Source organism: Stigmatopora argus, chromosome 1 (assembly GCF_051989625.1).
Source record: "Stigmatopora argus isolate UIUO_Sarg chromosome 1, RoL_Sarg_1.0, whole genome shotgun sequence".
In the NCBI taxonomy this organism is placed as follows: Eukaryota; Metazoa; Chordata; class Actinopteri; order Syngnathiformes; family Syngnathidae; genus Stigmatopora; species Stigmatopora argus.
Window position 1 is genome coordinate 15,724,173 of NC_135387.1, and position 18,256 is coordinate 15,742,428.

General features: G+C 39.9%; 1 protein-coding gene across 3 annotated transcripts in view; it reads left to right on the forward strand.

Annotated features, from left to right (window-relative positions):
* Positions 1-16,814, forward strand: part of LOC144075327 (plexin-B1-like) — a 42,734-nt gene extending 25,920 nt beyond the window's left edge. The window contains exons 9-39 of one of the 3 annotated variants that reach the window (XM_077602226.1): positions 270-426; positions 618-726; positions 987-1,095; positions 1,325-2,068; positions 2,556-2,654; positions 2,731-2,853; positions 3,134-3,227; positions 3,312-3,481; positions 4,687-4,838; positions 4,906-5,011; positions 5,605-5,741; positions 5,814-6,020; positions 6,703-6,922; positions 7,240-7,482; positions 7,600-7,776; positions 7,982-8,130; positions 8,266-8,366; positions 8,687-8,904; positions 9,057-9,235; positions 9,345-9,411; positions 9,622-9,768; positions 9,902-10,076; positions 10,437-10,540; positions 11,023-11,107; positions 11,681-11,853; positions 12,084-12,244; positions 12,423-12,570; positions 13,120-13,184; positions 13,620-13,695; positions 13,877-13,951; positions 14,318-16,814. In XM_077602226.1, coding sequence (XP_077458352.1) covers positions 270-426; positions 618-726; positions 987-1,095; positions 1,325-2,068; positions 2,556-2,654; positions 2,731-2,853; positions 3,134-3,227; positions 3,312-3,481; positions 4,687-4,838; positions 4,906-5,011; positions 5,605-5,741; positions 5,814-6,020; positions 6,703-6,922; positions 7,240-7,482; positions 7,600-7,776; positions 7,982-8,130; positions 8,266-8,366; positions 8,687-8,904; positions 9,057-9,235; positions 9,345-9,411; positions 9,622-9,768; positions 9,902-10,076; positions 10,437-10,540; positions 11,023-11,107; positions 11,681-11,853; positions 12,084-12,244; positions 12,423-12,570; positions 13,120-13,184; positions 13,620-13,695; positions 13,877-13,951; positions 14,318-14,422 — 4,875 coding nt within the window. In that variant the 3' untranslated portion in view covers positions 14,423-16,814. The remainder of the gene's footprint in view (positions 1-269; positions 427-617; positions 727-986; positions 1,096-1,324; positions 2,069-2,555; positions 2,655-2,730; positions 2,854-3,133; positions 3,228-3,311; positions 3,482-4,686; positions 4,839-4,905; positions 5,012-5,604; positions 5,742-5,813; positions 6,021-6,702; positions 6,923-7,239; positions 7,483-7,599; positions 7,777-7,981; positions 8,131-8,265; positions 8,367-8,686; positions 8,905-9,056; positions 9,236-9,344; positions 9,412-9,621; positions 9,769-9,901; positions 10,077-10,436; positions 10,541-11,022; positions 11,108-11,680; positions 11,854-12,083; positions 12,245-12,422; positions 12,571-13,119; positions 13,185-13,619; positions 13,696-13,876; positions 13,952-14,317) is intronic. The other 2 variants (XM_077602236.1, XM_077602246.1) reach the window with 2 other exon arrangements.
* Positions 16,815-18,256: the final 1,442 nt, after the last annotated feature.

Genomic DNA, 18,256 nt, shown 5'->3' on the forward strand with positions numbered 1-18,256 from the left:
AGATGGAAAATAAATCCAAAGTAAATGCTCCCTATTAGGAGAATGCAGGAAACTCAAAGTTTTCGATTACCTCCATTGTAGACATTTTAAGAACATTATGTGAGTTGTATGCAGTCCCATGTTTGTTTTCTTATATCTGATGACCTCAATAATAATTTGAATCATGAGTATATATGAAATCTCCCCTTGTTTCATAAGCATTTCCATAGAAAAATAAAAATGTTTTTATCAGAAGAAAAAAAGATGACTATTGGTTTTCTCTCCAACAGATTTCAGTGTCAGTCGAAGGACTCCCAAATTTGGGAGAAGGAGAGGCCTATTCATGCTTCTTCCACGATGCCGAAACTCCTGCCTTGTTTACAAATACTGGTGTTATTTGCCAAACCCCCGATGGTACACATCTGCCCTCTATTGTTCATGGAGATGGTGAGCCTCAGGTCTTGACCAGATGCATACGGCTGTAATTTATTAAAGTGATTCTTTTTTTCCTTTTCATCCTTATCTCATTGTCATTTGCTTCACATCCAGATAAAGTAGTTATTGATAAAATTAACTTAAATTGTTGAGTTAGTATAGAAATCGAATCTCTCTAATCAACTGGTTTGTTTTTCCTCCAGAGTTTGTGATGGTGATCCTGTCCCTCCGTTTCCTCAACGTAACAGTAGCAGAGACAGAATTTACCTTGTACGACTGTAGCCTTGTGCAGAAGCTCTCTGAACGAAGGCCGTAAGTATGCAGATGTACACAGGTGTTGCATTTTTATCAGGGCCAACACTTATTACATCCGATGCATCGTGTGTTTTCATCAATCTGGCTTCAACTTTCACCGTTTGCACTTACCAACTCAGTTTTGCGTTTTCCTGCCAAATTAAACATTTAAATGATCATCCTGCCTGGAGCGGCAACTCCATAATTTATACCAGACCTTGTAGTGATTGTTTTGTTGTGCTCTATGGAATGCTGAGCCGTGTGTTCTTTCTTCCTAGATGCCAAGGGTGTGTTAGTAGCCGCTGGGGTTGCAACTGGTGTATTCACGAGCATGTATGCACACACAGACACACCTGCAGTCAAGGAGTTACCATCCACAATCAAAATGTGAGTCCATATTCATGGCGTCTGTTTCGTAACACTGACTTGCAACCCACCATACATGTATGTTTGTGCGCCTTGTCTTATTTGCTCCGCCAGTGTACATTTTCCATTTCCAATTTTGTTTTGTTCTTATTTTTGATTCTTCGAGTCTTCTTGGTTATTCTAATTTTGTCCCCCCCCTGCCTTTTTTTCTGTCCCCTTCCTGCTTGTGCATTTGCGCTTCCTCATCAAGTTCAAACCACCGACACCCACCATCCCACAACCCACCAGAACACAGACCACTTTAACTGTGACAACTGCTACACCAACAACAATAACAGAGCTGCCATCCACCATGGCTCCTGCTGTGTCCACTGCAGTTGTCAGCACTGTGACAAGTCCTACTACGCTTAACAGCGGGTCCACATTACATCATGCCATGGACACAACACCACACTTCATCAGGACCAGCCCGGACCCAGATGCAGATGGAAGCCGTACAGACAGCAGCTTTATTTATGACATACTGACAACCCCAGACTCAAACGTGGCCACGACAGCACATTTTTCGGAAGATGAGACGGTCGATTGGCTGATAGAAAATGTTGCTAGAGAGAGCAGGACAATTCAACCGACTTTACTTAGCAGTACAATTGGGCCTGTAGATTATGAAGCAGGCCTTGTAGAACCTTCCGGCGAGGCAGCTGGCTCTACCTCGGGTACAAGTTCAACAACATCCGGTGAAGTTGTTACTCTGTCTGACTTGGCTGGCGGTGGCTTGACAGAGGACATGACAGTCGTAAGCTCTGATATGAGTGACACTACTTCATGGGAGTGGGAGAGGTCTGAGGATGTGTTAGATGGGGACAGACTTCCCTTTTTTCAGACGGATGCTAATGAAACCCTCACCAACACGCAATCTCCTGACATGGTTATTGAGCCCAACTTTGAGTTGGACAAAAATTTCCAAGCCGATTCCTCTGTGTCTTACTTCATGGTGAGTTCAGAAACTAAATTATCAAAATCACTCCAGCCATATCCACACGTAGCAGGTGTTTTGCAACTTTTTCTAAGATTTGGCCTATCATCCACACGCAAACACACATTTTGGGCATTGCCACTTTTTTCCTGGAAACATTCTATTCAAACTGTTTGTGTCATCTTGGTTTAACAATATCTTTAATGTGATTAGAATGATAAAGAAGCTTTTTAACTGTCCGTCAGACATAACAAAAAATGTTAAATTCAGTTGACCTAGGGTATGGTGCATTTAAGATTCATCCTGAAATTTGACGCATTATACTAAGTACCTCAAACATTTTGAGACAATTGAATTTTAGCTTCACATGTACAAATACATACATTTAATATCATCATCTGGTGAACTTAAGTCCCCCTATATTATACATTTATAATGTCATTTTCTAGCCCCGTGGTTAGGGATTTTCTATAATAGAAATTCAGTGTAGTATGTTTTTTTCCAGGATTGTCCTTGTGTGGAGAAAATTCAGGATTCCTCCCTTGTTCCTGTCAATGTAGAAAGGAAGATTACACTTCTGGGACAACACCTGGACCTCTTTCAGGTTGTTTAATCTCACTAAGCATATTTTGGCAAAATTAGATTGTTCCAGGTAACATATATTTGTTGTTGACATTAAGGATGAAAATCTGGACTACGAGTGTGTACTGGACATTGAGGATCAGTCAGTGGTGGTCGAAGCATCTGTGGAACAGGATGACAAACAACCTTCCGTCTTTTTAATTACCTGTAAACCGCACCAGGTTGGTGTATTTTGTTTGTTTTTAACACCAATATGTTCCTGAAAAAATGTTAAGAATTCTTGCGATTCTGACATGAGTCTGTAGTCTGTAAAGAGCAAAACAGAAATCACTCAAAAAATCAATTAACAGATATGTTAGGCTGACTTGAAAACTAGTATTTGTTTGTTTTCTTTCAAATCTGTCCTAGTTTCGACTTATTATCTGCCTTTAACGCGACTCAAGATAAAAGATGGTGTGACTACTAATAGCATGCATTGTTGTTTTTCTGCCCTTTTTTCAGTTTTCTTATTCTTCCATGATGGAGGAATACTCAGCAATGATCAACGTGAGAAGAAAAGATAACTTCCTCATTGATGGCGCTGATGACCTTATAGGTGAGGCCAATTCTTTATTCAGGTTATCTAACTCAATACGTCTTCTATAAGGTGACAAATTGACCGTTTCTGTCCTTTTTTTAGTGACTCTCTACAACTGTTCTGTGGGGAGATCGGACTGTAGTCGATGTCGTACAGCCGACCCCAAGTACGCTTGTGTCTGGTGCGGAGGCCCTGATAACTCTCACTGCATCTACCGTGGCTCTTGCACTGATGATGTCAAACACACCTGTCCTGCCCCTGTCATCCACTTTGTAAGGGTTGTTTTTTTCTCTCTACTAGTGATTAACTGAAAAACCCATATCGGTTGAACACTACTACACCTTAGGGATTTTTTTTGACAACTTTTAATATGCATTTTTGGACTGTATATAAGCAACTGCATAACAACCACATTTAGCTGGAATCAGGTGTTGCTGCTTATACCCTTCCAACCAAAGTTGCGTCCCACGTCCATGAAGTCACAAATTTACGTGTATTGGTATCGTGCATTTAAGCGTAAATCCAGTTTATTTGCTATGTGAAATCCTCAAAGTGGCATTGGTTGAAAAAAGGATACATTTCCATCACTGTTATTCGATTCTTCACTAAATTTAGAGCCCCAACTAGCCCCGAAGACCACATGACTAGCCCATGACTTGTTTTTCCCCCAAAAAACTGTTATTATTTTAATTACACCAGCACCAGTTTATATTTGGAAGTTATAAGCCTTTATTCAAACTTTTGGTGACCCCTGTTATTCAGCATGTCCCCAAAAATGTATTCATTGTTTTATGTACTTACCATAACCCCCAGCTCAGACTGCACTATTGGTGGAAAAACGGTAGCACTGACTTGTGAGGTGGTGTGGGGGGGATGGGGATAGTGTGACATATTTACTGACTAACACTCTGCCGTGTACGCACTCTATTTCTTCCTCTCCTTTTTCAAACTGAAAGTGTAGAGTGTGACACACACGTTGGCTGTGGACTGGGACAGTCTTACAAAATCAACAGCAAATCTCATTATTCTTGTTTATAGTGAATATGTTGACAAATCGGTCACCTCAAATCATGTTTGAAAGATGTATTGTCCTCTTTCCCTGCCATCCAGGAACATGTTTTTAATTTTTTTTTTACCCATTACATGCAGACTAGAGGGTCAGCCCCATTATGACACAAATTTCGCCGAGACAGATTGACAGCTGCTTGTCCCGCCTCCTGAAAACGTCCGCTGACAAACCGCATTTTTCACGGCAGCTCTCGATGATCAGACAGGGTCTGGTCTTGTAGTGTGGCCACTCGTTCATTCAAAGAAACACTTTGACTTAATAACACTATATATTTAACCTGACACTTAAACCATCGGGAATGACCAAAATAATCATGGACTCCGAGTCTGTCACTCATTTTGTTGTGTGTGTGGCATGCGATCTATTGTAAATCAGAAAGCTTTCAAATCAGTCCATCTTTTGTTTCAGTTGGATCCTGTGACTGGCCCTGTAGAGGGAGGAACCTTAGTGACTATTTCAGGTTCCAATCTTGGCCAGAGGGCTGAAGACATTCACAACTCTGTTACAGTTGCCGGGGTTCCCTGCAGTGTCATTCATAGCAGATATGAAATTTCCTCAAGGTAAGGTGCAAGCAAATGTGAAATTCCATATGCGAGCCGACCGGCTTACTACGCATGTGTGGTGTAGGATAGTGTGTGAGACTACAAGCAGCCAGGAGGAAAAGAGTGGACATGCATCCGTCACAGTAAGCGGGGGAGGCCTCGGACTCTCCGTGCAGATTTTCAGCTTTCAGGTAAATAAATCTTCGTGTGGCTCCATAGGTACAGTACAGCTGACACAGCATTAGGGGCTAAGTCATTTTTTAATGTCTTTAGATTTTCCTTTTAATCCTAATAATAAATATTGTCATTCAGATCAATGCTGTCAAAGTGTATATATGTTTTTAGGGCAAAATGAAGGATGCCTCGGTTTGTGATGCTAGGCAGCAGTTCCATGAGGGAAACAAAAATTTGAGACATGTTTAACAGTATATTTTCATATTTCATAAATCATCTTTGTGTGTTTATGTTAGTCCTGTTTCATGGGATTTCTGAAAAACTTGTTCCAAGGCATCAATTAGAATTTCACCTCATGATCAACCTGCTATCCAATGAAACAACATTCCTTTGTTGCTTTAACAGTAAAATGATGTCAGTGTTTAATTAATTAGTGCAAAGTGACAATCCAATTAATGGTGTAGGTTGTAAAATAACCCTCGGGTGTTCACCAGAATCCTCTATTGTCCCTTTTATCTTCATAATAAATCACTCATGCAGCCAAGTGTTTAACGAAACAGATATTAACGATTCATCTTTCTCATTCTTCATTTTTATTTCTCATTCCCAGGATCCCATACTGAATGGGATTTCCCCCCAGAGAGGCCCTAAAGCAGGGGGCTCGTCTGTCACCATCAAAGGTCGCAGGCTCAAGACCGGGCACTCAAGTGACGTCAGCGTTCTCATCGGAGGAATACCATGTATGGTGTAAGTGTTAGAACTTCATTATTGACGGAGTGTCATTTATATTTCTGATGTACTTAGCTCTTTGTTTGATAGAGTGCTTGGAAAATGTGAGCCCTCTTTGTTCAGGCTCAGCATAGAGGACGATCAGATCGCCTGTTTGACCAGAGGGAGCAACAGAACTGGCGAACATGGCATCATGGTGCGCTTTGGAGCGGCGGAACGCCATCTACAGGGAGTTATGTATCACTACACATCCAACCCCAACATTTCTCAAGCTGCTCCTTCCAAAAGCTTTCTCAGGTGTGTGTCTGTTCATTTTGAAGACATGATGAATTGTTTGCATGTTGCTGTTTTTTTCTCCTTTTTTAGCATTGCACACATTATTTTGTCTAGTCAGATCTAAACGGTTGGAATAATACTTCATCTATAATTTGCGTTTTCTTTTTATTGAAATGTTCCAAAAACCTTTATTTTGTATTTGAAATGATAATTTGTTCAGTTTTCTATCATCTACTGATGAATATTATTTGTTGAATTCCATTGCTATTACCTCGTCTATGTTTTCATTAGAACACTAACAAAATATCAAATAATTTCTTATTTGTCAGAATGCTGTGCTGCAGGTTCATGGAATTTTTGGCAGAAAGTAGACTTAAAGATGACCGCTAAATTCTATCCCCAAAAAATATTAATTTAACATATTAGTGTTATTATCTTTATTATGTTGTGAAAGATCTCTTTCCATCTCCCTGACACCAGAAACATTCTTTCTATGTTATGTCAAGGACTATCACTTTACACCATGCGCTTACAATAAATGATAAAATAAAACAATAATAATCTGTCATTCACCACAGATAACACATACAAGTATTGAAATCTGCTATGTTAAGTGCAACTGAGGTCAAATTGGATCACTGCCAAGTGGTACAAAGATTCCAATTTACAAGTTGATTTGTTAATCTTTTTTTTCTCTTTACAGTGGAGGCAGAATTATCAGAGTATCTGGTCAAAACCTGGATGTGGTTCAAAACCCCAAAATTCGAGTCACCCTCAGCCCGCCCGATTCGCTTCCTCCAAGGAGGAGGCGGAGCACCAGTCAATTAAGTGTAGATCAAGATCTGCAGACACCCCTGAAGCGGCGCCGGAGGATTATCCCAGAGGTGGACTGCGCCCAGGGTGCACTTTGCCATGTCAAGCAGGTTTGTAAAGTGGCAAAACTATATCATTTTTGGACTATAAGGTTCACGCCATCATAAGCCACAGACACCAAATTATACAAGAAGGGGGCATTTGTTCATACGGGTATATAAGCTGCATTTGATGAATTCCAAAACGTTCACATTGTATTATGGTATATTTTCACTAAGAGACATGCAGGTCGTTTGCCTGTAAAAATCCATACGGAATTATAAGCTGTAATTTTCAAACTAGTGCCTGTATAGACCAAAAAATATGGTATTTATTGAATTTACTGCTAAATTTTAATTGCATCTTTTTTTTCTTATCCCTATTCCAGTATGAGTCACGCTGTTCAATTAACAGCTCTACTCTCATCTTGTGTCCAACACCGGCTGTGGGACCGGATGCCCGGAAAGCGCGGGTCAAAGTTCATTTCCTCCTGGATAGTCTTCATTTCGACTTTAACACTGTAGGCAATGAAGCCTTCAGCTATGAACCTAACCCAAAGCTTTACATGCTCAACCGCAATCACCCGGACAAACCATACCACCACAAACCTGGAAGCATCATCTCTGTTGAGGTGCGTAACATCGGGGATTCAAGTCGTTTGCATATCTTATGTTATACTTGATTCAGATACAATATATAGTTTTTGAGTGACTTTTTATTACTATATTTTACAATCTTAACACCTCAGGGGGAGAATTTGGACTTGGCTATCTACAAACATGAGGTTCAGGCCAGGATTGGTGATGGGGTATGTTCAGTAAAGACCCTGACTCACAACCATTTGTACTGTGAACCACCAGCCAAGCAGCCATCTGTACGCACCATCCAGAAAAAGGATATTATGGACAGTCTTCCTGAGTTCACAGTGAGTAAACAAATATAACAACTTAGATTTAAATCTTCCTGATCTAGTACAAGTCTTCTAGGGGCTCTCTTTGATAATTAGATTAATTCAGATCTGTGTAAAATATAGGTGACCGTGTTGTACTGTTATTTAATATTCAACACACTGAACAAATGGCCTTGTGTTGGTATGCATTAGACATGTCATCCTTTTTTGTGTTTTTCAGGTGAAAATGGGCAACATGAACTTCTCCTTGGGTAGGGTTCAGTATGATAGCCATGGCCTGTCCATATTCCCTCTGGAGGCCCAAGTTGGTGTGGGAGTCGGTGCCTCAATAGTGGTGCTTATTGTGCTAATAATAGTTCTCATTTACAGGTAAAAAAAAAGGAAAAAAAGGAAAACATTATTTTCAGATTACGCCTGTAGATGCTTCTCTATGGGGAACTCTTATTTTTTTTCTTCCATGTCGTCTGGATTTTATTTCGTCAATCCATATTTGTCTATTGCCAGGAGAAAGAGCAAGCAAGCTATGAGGGATTATAAAAAAGTGCAGATCCAGTTGGAGAATCTGGAGACCAGTGTGCGTGACCGCTGCAAGAAGGAGTTCACAGGTATGCATGAGTACAGTAGTAAATTGCCATCCAATGTTCACCTAACCATATTAATGCATGTTTTCAGTATACTTTTCATTGCTACATGTCAAACAAGTGACCATTGTTAGGATTACCAATTTCGTCATACGCAGTTCTGGGTATGATGACAATTAGGCTTTTCTCGAATCAATGATGATGACAAAGCCTGTGACCTATTATTATTATTATTATTATTATTATTATTATTATAAGCGGTTCAGAAAATTATCAATGTGGAATTCAATCATTGAGGTATTTTTTTCCAATTGTTCTATATATTTTATTTTTACTCCTAACAGACCTGATGACCGAGATGATGGACATGTCTAGTGATTTGGTGGGCTCGGGAATTCCCTTCTTGGAATACAAAGCCTACGCAGAGCGCATTTTCTTTCCAGGCCACCAGGAGTCACCATTGAGACAAGATTTGGATGTCCCAGAAAGCCGGAGGCAAACTGTAGAACAAGGGCTTGTTCAGCTGTCTAATTTGCTCAACAGTAAACTGTTTCTCACCAAGGTCAGCATAAAAAGACCTGCATTTATCTTTTTTTTTAGATTGTTGTCTTCATTCAGTGTTGTCCTGCCATAGTGGAATGCATTATTTGTTATGTTTCACTGTGTTTTTTTTCAAGGATTTTTTTAATCCTCATCTTCTTGCTCTCTGTGCAGTTTATTCACACTCTAGAAGCTCAGCAGACATTTTCCCCAAGGGACCGGGCCTATGTAGCTTCTCTGCTGACTGTGGCCCTTCATGGCAAACTGGAGTACTTCACAGACATTCTGAAGACTCTGCTTAATGACCTGGTGGAGCAATATGTGGCTAAGAATCCAAAATTGATGCTTAGGAGGTTAGAAAAACACTGAGGTTATCAATACATTTATGAAAAGGGTTTTATAATATCTGATTCACAAATGTGCTTTTTTTCCTCCCAATAAGTATTTGATTATTTTCCTCAGGACTGAATCAGTGGTTGAGAAGCTCTTGACAAACTGGATGTCCATTTGCCTGTTCAACTTCTTGCGGGTATGGAGCATATTGATTGTGTGTTAGATATTTCAGCTAAAACATGCTTGCTTCTAATTTTGAGAATATCTTACTTGATATCTTTTACTGCGCCTCATGTTCATCAGATGGTTTGTCGTGGGCTATGATAAATATACTATTCCAGTTCAGTTTCAGCATGAGTCTTGGATTAAATTGCAATCTGACCCAATATAATTTTTTGGGGGGTAGGAATCAGCGGGGGAGTCGTTCTACATGCTGTTCCGGGCAATAAAGCATCAGGTGGACAAGGGACCTGTTGATGCCGTGACAGGAAAAGCCAAATACACACTGAATGACAACCGGCTGCTGCGAGAGGATGTCGAGTACCGCACCTTGGTCAGAGCACACACTTGAAGTATAATAACGCTGCATTAGTCATTTTGTACTGGGTGAATATCAGTGGCTGGCTGTGCATTGTGGATTTGGGCTTTCCTTGATAATGTTCAAAATCACCATTTTGTTGAGGCAGACCCTCAATGTGGTGATGCCAGCTGCTGTGGCCAGTGGAGGAGCCTCAACTCAGACAGTGCCTGCCAAGGTCCTCGACTGTGACACTATCACGCAAGTCAAGGAAAAACTTTTGGACCAAACATGGAAGGGGACATCTGTCTCCCGGAGACCGCATGCCGACTCCTTACATCTTGGTGAGTCTTGTGTATGTTGTAACCCTCAAAAGTGGTTGTCCGACTCATATTTGAATGCTTTTGCAAAACAAGACATTTTTTTCTTTAGTGGTAAAATATAAATTAGTGCAGTTAATCTACTAGGCCAAGAATGTGTCTTACTTCTTATTACTGAAATGTTAATGATGTGTTTTATATTCAATAAGTGTCAGCAAAATGAACTGACAGTAATAAAGCACCTTGTTGGTCACGAAAACAAAACAATACTGAATATTTTTATGATGAAACTTGATTAGCTGGACGAAGATTCATTCTCCGTTAAGGCGCATAAAGGATGTTTGTATTCTAGTTCTCATAATACATTTTCTATTTTCCACCCAGAATGGCGCTCAGGTATGGCTGGTCACCTGATCCTGTCAGATGAGGACTTGACATCAGTCGTACAGGGCTCTTGGAAGCGACTCAATACATTGCAACACTACAAGGTCAGTCGTAGTCATACTAATAATGTATAATAATATGTACATCTGTTTGAGCCTAGCATGTGCTTTTTCACTGAACCACAAGCAGGCATATAACTAATGCAAATAGTAATGCATTAACACAGTGCTTCTCAAATAGGGGGAGGCGCCTCCTTAGGACAATTGGAACAACTGACATACATTTTTAATAGAATAAAGTGTAACTGCACATACAGTGTGGATGAGAGCGGCACAATCACTGTTAGTGTTGTTAATTTAAACAAGGATTGAATCTTATGCAGAAGTGTACTTGTAATTTTAAACAAAAACGATAGCATTTACAGTGGTGGCAGAGAGTTGGGTGGGCATAAAACGTTTAATTCTTCCTGGTGGGGGGCAACAGAAAATTAATGAGGAACACTGCATTAACATGATGATGCTGGTTTTTTTTTCTTTTGTATGTTATGTGCTGACATGTTTGCCCCTCTAAACACGGGTTTGTGCAGGTCCCCGATGGAGCCACTGTCGCACTAATCCCCAGAAGCACTAAAAATCACCTCCATGACAGTCATGATTACATGCCTGGAGAAAGTGAGTCTCTTTATACACACACGAAAACAGACATATATATATATATATATAGGAGGCATTAGCCAATAGAAATAAGGCTATATTATGGAAACAGACTGAAGCAGATATGCTAAAGTGGCATTTGAATGCTAATTTCTATGTGGGGAAATCTGCATCGCCACGGAGATGCACAAGTGCATGCAATATCCAAAACATTCTTATGTAGAATGCCTTCCCTGTCTGTAGTAGGTGGTACGCCCCACCAAAACTTGATCCCTGCGTGTAACTCTTCTGCTTCTGGTTTTGAGACGGTGTTGCCAGATTGAGTGGTTTTACACCTTTTAGAACTTCTACATATAACCTGGATTTAACTGGAAATTGCCGGCCGTTTCTCATCACAGTCAATGTGATTTTTGACACATGGGTAGCCTAACCCGCCTAATACTACTACATTCTAGCAAATAATGTACTTTTATACTTGATCATTCTTGTGTTTAGCCATTGCAGTTTTTAAATTTACTGAGGTTTTTTTGCGTTTTAATATTACTCTTTTGTGATGCGCTAATATGTCCTATTTTCATCCCTTCCCATCAGAGACTCCTATGCTGGATGATGGTGAGGAAGGAGGCGTTAAATTGTGGCATTTGGTGAAAGCCAGCGAGGAGTCTGAACTGCCCAAACACAGAAGGGGCAGTCTGAGAGAGAAGGGTGGGGAGCGAGCGAAGGCCATCCCGGAAATTTACCTCACGCGACTCCTCTCCATGAAGGTAACAGAATATACTCTTACAACTGCAGTTTATTTTCAATATGTATAAGCACTGTGTGAAACGTGAGTGTCTATTAGAGTATACGTAATAGGTCAGTAAATAATAAAAATCTGTTGAGTGCTATCTTAATTCCATGTATTGTATTTTTTTTTTTGGAGGAAGATGGAAATATTTGGATATATACATTTTTCTTAACCTACCTATATATTTTTTGCTTGACTTTTTGACAGGGCACACTGCAGAAGTTTGTGGATGACTTATTCACGGCCATCCTGAGCACTAGTCGTCCTGTCCCTCTGGCTGTCAAATACTTTTTTGACTTGTTGGATGAGCAAGCCTTGCAGCATAACATAAGTGACTCTGAGACCATCCATATCTGGAAAACCAACAGGTGATGGCAAGCTTGAAAAATAAATTCATAGTTTGACAAAGCAATGATGTAATAAAACATTGACGAACTACCGTGTTGAATTGACAAATTATGGTGTTGAAGCTCTGAATTTTGAGGTAGATTTTACTTGTGTGCGCCTCATCATTTGTTTTTTGTGTCTGTTTGTCTCACCACACAGCTTACCGCTACGATTTTGGATCAACATCCTGAAGAATCCACAGTTCATTTTCAACGTACAAACGTCAGACCACGTGGAGGCTGTGCTGTTTGTCATCGCTCAAACTTTTATGGACTCTTGTACCATCGCTGACCACAAGCTGGGACGGGTGAGCTACTCATAGGCAGGAAATATTAAACTCTTGTAGCGAACAATCTAAAAGCCCCACATCAGTATAGTACTTGGCTCCGATTACTGCACATGATTAAGGACGCCTGCAATTTGGGATGAGAACCTATGGAACATATGCTATAGTCATTGTTCCTTTCCAGCCTTTAGTATACTGGTTAAAAGTCTTTTGTTTCTTTCAATCCATATCTCTTAGCATCATGGCCACCATTTCTGACCTTTTTTTGTCTCACATTACAAAATAAATATGTGAATAGATAGCAGTTTTTCAGATTACTTCTCTATCTTGCCGCCAAGTTTAGAATTTGTTTATTTTCAGTGGTTCAGGGGATCATCGGCTTTGTATTGGCAGTTTAACATTTTCTAAAAGGAAGGTTGTTATTTTGCTCGTACTGTATTAGAGTGAAGTCTTTTGATTCTTGGTCTTGAGTATAAACGGAAAAGTCGACAGCCCAGTCCAGTAAGTGTTGTTGTATTACCTATGGAAGGCTCATTGTTGACCCCATTTCAACTTGCCTTTCTTTCACAGGACTCCCCCATCAACAAGTTGCTTTACGCAAGAGACATCCCGCGCTACAAACAGATGGTGGAGAGGTAGGAAATGTTGCAGGCAGTCAGCCCACTGACCCTGAGCCCTGTGCAATGGAGGAGAGGGAGGCCTGGGACAATCTGTCGGGGCCAGACAGTGGGCAGACGAGAGAAGAGGCCTGCGAGGCTTCCATGCTTGGATGCGCTCAGAGCACAAGACATGCCACACTCACTGTTGTCTGATACACATGACCCTGGTGATAGGTTGAAGCTTCATTAGACAGAAGTTGATGTTTTTTTTCATTTGGCGACTTTGTTACACTTGTCAAGACATCAAAGAGTTAGATAAGTCAATACATATGTTTTGGCCATCCCAAAATCATAATCGTTAACGATACTGTCGTGAAGCACTTGACCGATTGCGCTGCTCTCCCGACTCATCAGTCCAGTTCAGCGAAATAGTTCTCACTTCTTCATAATGCTCCCTTTTTCTTTGTCCAGGTACTACGCTGACATCCGTCAGACCATCTCAGCCAGTGACCAGGAGATGAACTCAGCTCTGGCAGAGCTTTCCCGTGTATGTTGTCTTCCATGTCCTCCCTTGTTAAAAACATTGTCCTTGGTTAGAACCTGTGAATCATTCATGGCGGTTTCCTTTCGAGATGGATGTAGAGTTTCAAATCAATTATGAATGGAAACCAATGCTGCTCTTTCACCCCCGTTGATGTTTTGTCTCCATTTTCACTCGTCTAATGTAGAACTATGCTGGAGAGGTCAACTTCCTGGTGGCTTTGCATGAGTTGTACAAGTACATCAACAAGTACTACGATCAAGTGAGTGTCACAGTCATCTGGCGTGACAATTTAGAGGCGTAAAATCCTTCAATTACGACTGTATCTCTTGAAGTGGGTTGGATATGAGTAGCCTCAATAGCAGTGAATGAGTTACTTATTAAATTGAGAATATTAAGAATTTGTGAAATATATTCAAGTTACGCGAGTCCATATTCAGTCTTTAATTCATACATAGATGTGGTCAAAACAATCCGTCAATCAGTTACCGCCACCCACTCTGGGTAGATGACCTTGGTGCAATGCATATAATGATGAACATTGTAATGACATGAATACAGTAGTATAAGTTTTCTGCTAATTCCAATTGATCTCCTCATTTTGACCATTTCTATCCAATCCAATCAGATCATCACAGCTCTGGAGGAGGACTGCACAGCCCAGAAGATGCAACTCGGATATAGGCTGCAACAGATTGCTGCTGCCGTGGAGAACAAAGTCACTGATCTATGACCCGTTTTCGCCCTGAACCACCAAGACTTTGATGGGTAAACATTACACCCTCTCGAAATCCGAACTGTTTTAGTTGCAGATGTAAAGAAGACATTGTGGAGCGTTTGGGAAAGGTTGTTTGCCGCCCTTGGTGGATTTGGACGGAGAAGCACACAAAACATTCCTACAAACATGAAAGTACAGATATGAATCCTCAGCAAGCACGGAGATCAAAATGTGAAATACGACTATCCCAACTCTTAAAAAAAGGTCTTAAAAATTGGTCAACTTTCAGTTGAAACAAATTTGCTTTTTTCACGTCTTACTCATTTCATTAGTTCTCATTGGAAAGAACGTCTTTAATGTTTTATTCAAACCTTACTCTGTTGTTTTTCACTCAAAAATGACCGTCCACATGCGTATTTGGACCTTCCATTTTTCTGATATGCAACCCATTCTTGAGATGTCACAACTGAATTTAAGATTTTGAGATTTTTCTGTTCATCTTTTTCATCAAGAAAGGACGTGTTATTTCTATTTACTAACAAATGGAAGATTGTTCTTAAATGTGCAGTTCATATATTTGTGACTAGGTCAAAAGGCATTTCAGAAGACATTTTGTTGTAGCAGTTGGCATTCTGACATTAGCATTTAGCCTCTCAGACGTTGTGCGGTTACTGTAGCAATACAATTAGTTTTCTTAATGATTATTTTGGCGATTTACCAGTTAAAGATGATGTTATTTGCCCCATTCATCTATTATTTTTCTCCAACAAGCTGAAATATTAGGGAAAATGTGTTAAACCTGCTTTCACAAACGAAAACACCCGTTATTAGGCGGATTGTTCAGTTTTATGTTAGATTAATGAAGGTACTTTTATTCCTGTGATATTTTTTGCTTGTTTAAGTTATTGTTAATTTATTTAATTGCATACAGTGGTAAACATTTTTAGATTTTGTTGCTGAGAGATGCTCTTCCAAGTTAACAAAACGGAGCGATTTTCAATTTAGATCTTTTATTTTAAGATGGGAGGGAATTCTTAAAAATGTAAATTTTAATTTTCCATTTTGTGGTTCTGACTAATGTCGCAAAACCTTATGCACCTTGTACATACGCGTTAATGTCACGTGTAGCTTGCGTGCGGCTCTGAAGTTGCCCTTAATTGTTGTGACTGTGTTTCTGTAGATGCACGTTGTTGTTTTTTTAAATATAATCCTGACCTAACAATGACTGAATGTGCCGCAATAAAGTGTTCGTGGTTTTAACCAAAATTTGAATTATTATAACCATTGCAATATATGAAGTTAATAGTTGTCCTGATGGCAGATTCTGTCAAAAGAACATGTCACAATTATTTAGGATGGTTTTTACATTTACCTTTTAAAACATAGAAAAACATACTCAACATATTCAGGTAGAGCAAATATAGTCTCCATTTTCAAATCAGTAATTCACAAATTAGGTGCCACGTTGGTCGAGTGGTTAGCACGTTGATCTGACAGTTCTGAGATCTACACATTTCGTGTAGGGAGATTGCATGTTCCCCCTATGCCTGCATGTTTTTTGTTTCTTTTCAGGTACTGCAGTTTCCTCCCACATCCCCAAAACAGGCTGACTGAATATGTTCCTAGGTATGTGCGTGAATGGTTATTCTGGTCGCCAGTCTGTTGTAGGGCAAACATAGAGACAGACAACTAGACACTGACAATCTTACCGCCACTGAGTAGGAATCGATCCCATGTTGGCCACACTGAAGTCAGGGGAATGAAGCACTATACCATCAGTGACTTCTTTACATTTCAAATGTTTTCTATTGTTAACTGTTTTTTACATTTATCTTGATGTTTCCAGCTGTATAAGAAAGTAAAAAAATATTGTGGTCTACAACAATGTTTTATAACCTGGCAAAATGAAAAGAAAACATAGGTTTAACTCTTTCATTGACCTTTATATCACCTGTTTTTTTAGGAGATGACTCATTGAACTTTTTGTATCAGACTAGACTATTTGTTATTGTACATTTGTTGCAGTTGCTAATTTAATACCATTTAAATATTAGATAGCACCTGAAAAAGTACACGGCAAAATGTGATTTCCTGAATTGCTATGTTGACATACCTTTTTTTCTGATTTATAGGTACCAAAAATAAGTGCATCTCCTTGGTCTGTGTTGAAAAAAATGTCATTAAACAAGGCATCACATTACATATGTGCATTTTAAATTAGTACTGTAAATCCCATTCCTGTCCAGAAACAAATGTTTTCATTTACTCTGTCATCTCAATTGCTGAACAGCTCAGCACAATAAGGGAAAGCCAGACGGGACTCTTGACAATGTAAGCAACTCCATGTGGAGGTCTTTGCATTTTGTTGCTCTGTCAATCAGTGGGATTACAAAACTATTGCATTGTTTTTAAAGTGTGTTGCCTGACAGTTAACTCAGATTAAGGCAGTTCCCGATAGATAAGATGTCATGGAGGCATTTCCCCATGTTTTCTTTCATTTTTAGGGAAATAATGCATGAATCTCAATGGAAAAAATCAAGCCTATGCAGGGGGTGGTCCAAATTAGGATTGTTTGCCCTTGATCGAGGTCCGTTGAGTGTTGTTGTTGTCTTCAAATGATTGTGTGTGTTTGTCAGGAGGAAAGCTGGGTTATCCCTTTAGTTCCAAGGCCCTGGGAGGCCTCAAGCAGCTGGAGCTCAAGGATGCAGAAGACCCAAAAGAATAATGTTACGGTATGATAATGTTTTTCTAAACTTCCCACCGTTTTTGCTACTCATTTACATCTGGGAATAATATTTTGTTAATAATTATTCCCAGTGCTCCCAGTCTCGGGTTATAGTGAGCCTTTCGCCCAAAGTCCGCTGGGATAGGCTCTAGCAACCCTTGCGAGGATATGCAAAATAGAAGATTAATTCATCAGTAACCCAACCCCCAGTGTATATATACCCAATTATTTTTTTAGGGACTATCATTTAGTGAGTATTTTACAGCTGCAAGCATATACATATTTTTTGTACTATAAGGTGCACTTAAACTCCTTCATTTTCCCCTAAAGTTTACTTTGCACCAATTCTGGTTGAGTTTAATGACTTCATAAGGGTTTTGATGGAGCATAACTCCATTATATCATTAAAATAAAGTGCTCAAGACACACATTCGTCATTTCTTGAATTCATAAATAGCGAAAACAAATTATTTTTCAATGAACAAAAAAACAACAGATTACGACAAATCCCATACATTGATGCACTGATGGGGAAACCGGAGTACCCAGAGAAAACCCACGCAGGCCCGGCGAGAACATGCAAACTCCACATAGGTGGACCGACCTGGATTTGAACCCAGACCGCAGAACTGTGAGGCCAGCGTAAGAACCACTCGTCCGCCGGCTGCTCAGGCACATGCTAATACATTTTATTTATGCTTTCAACAACATAGCAAAAATGTCACTAGAAACTGGTGCTAAGGTTATTCCTTCTTCAGCATTGGAAAAGTGAGTCAAATTTTTATTTCAAGGTTCAACCACATCAATCTCATGACTGTTGAGCCAACTCCAGTATATTCCTTGTGACGGCTCAGTAGACACGAGCTAACATTTATAGTCTCACATCACTTCTAAGGATGACACATACAGACACACCAGCAACACCCATTTCCAGACAAAGAATTCCTGGCTTCCTCCAAAAACCACTCTGGTGAGAGATGTGTTTCGACTTGAGGCTGTGTATTCATGCATCACTAACGTTACCTTTGGTAAACTGCAGCAGCAAATAGTGGAGAAAATCCAACAGCCTTCTTGCTTTCTCTGCGTGCCTGCATGGATTTTCTCTGGGTACTCCGGTTTCCTCC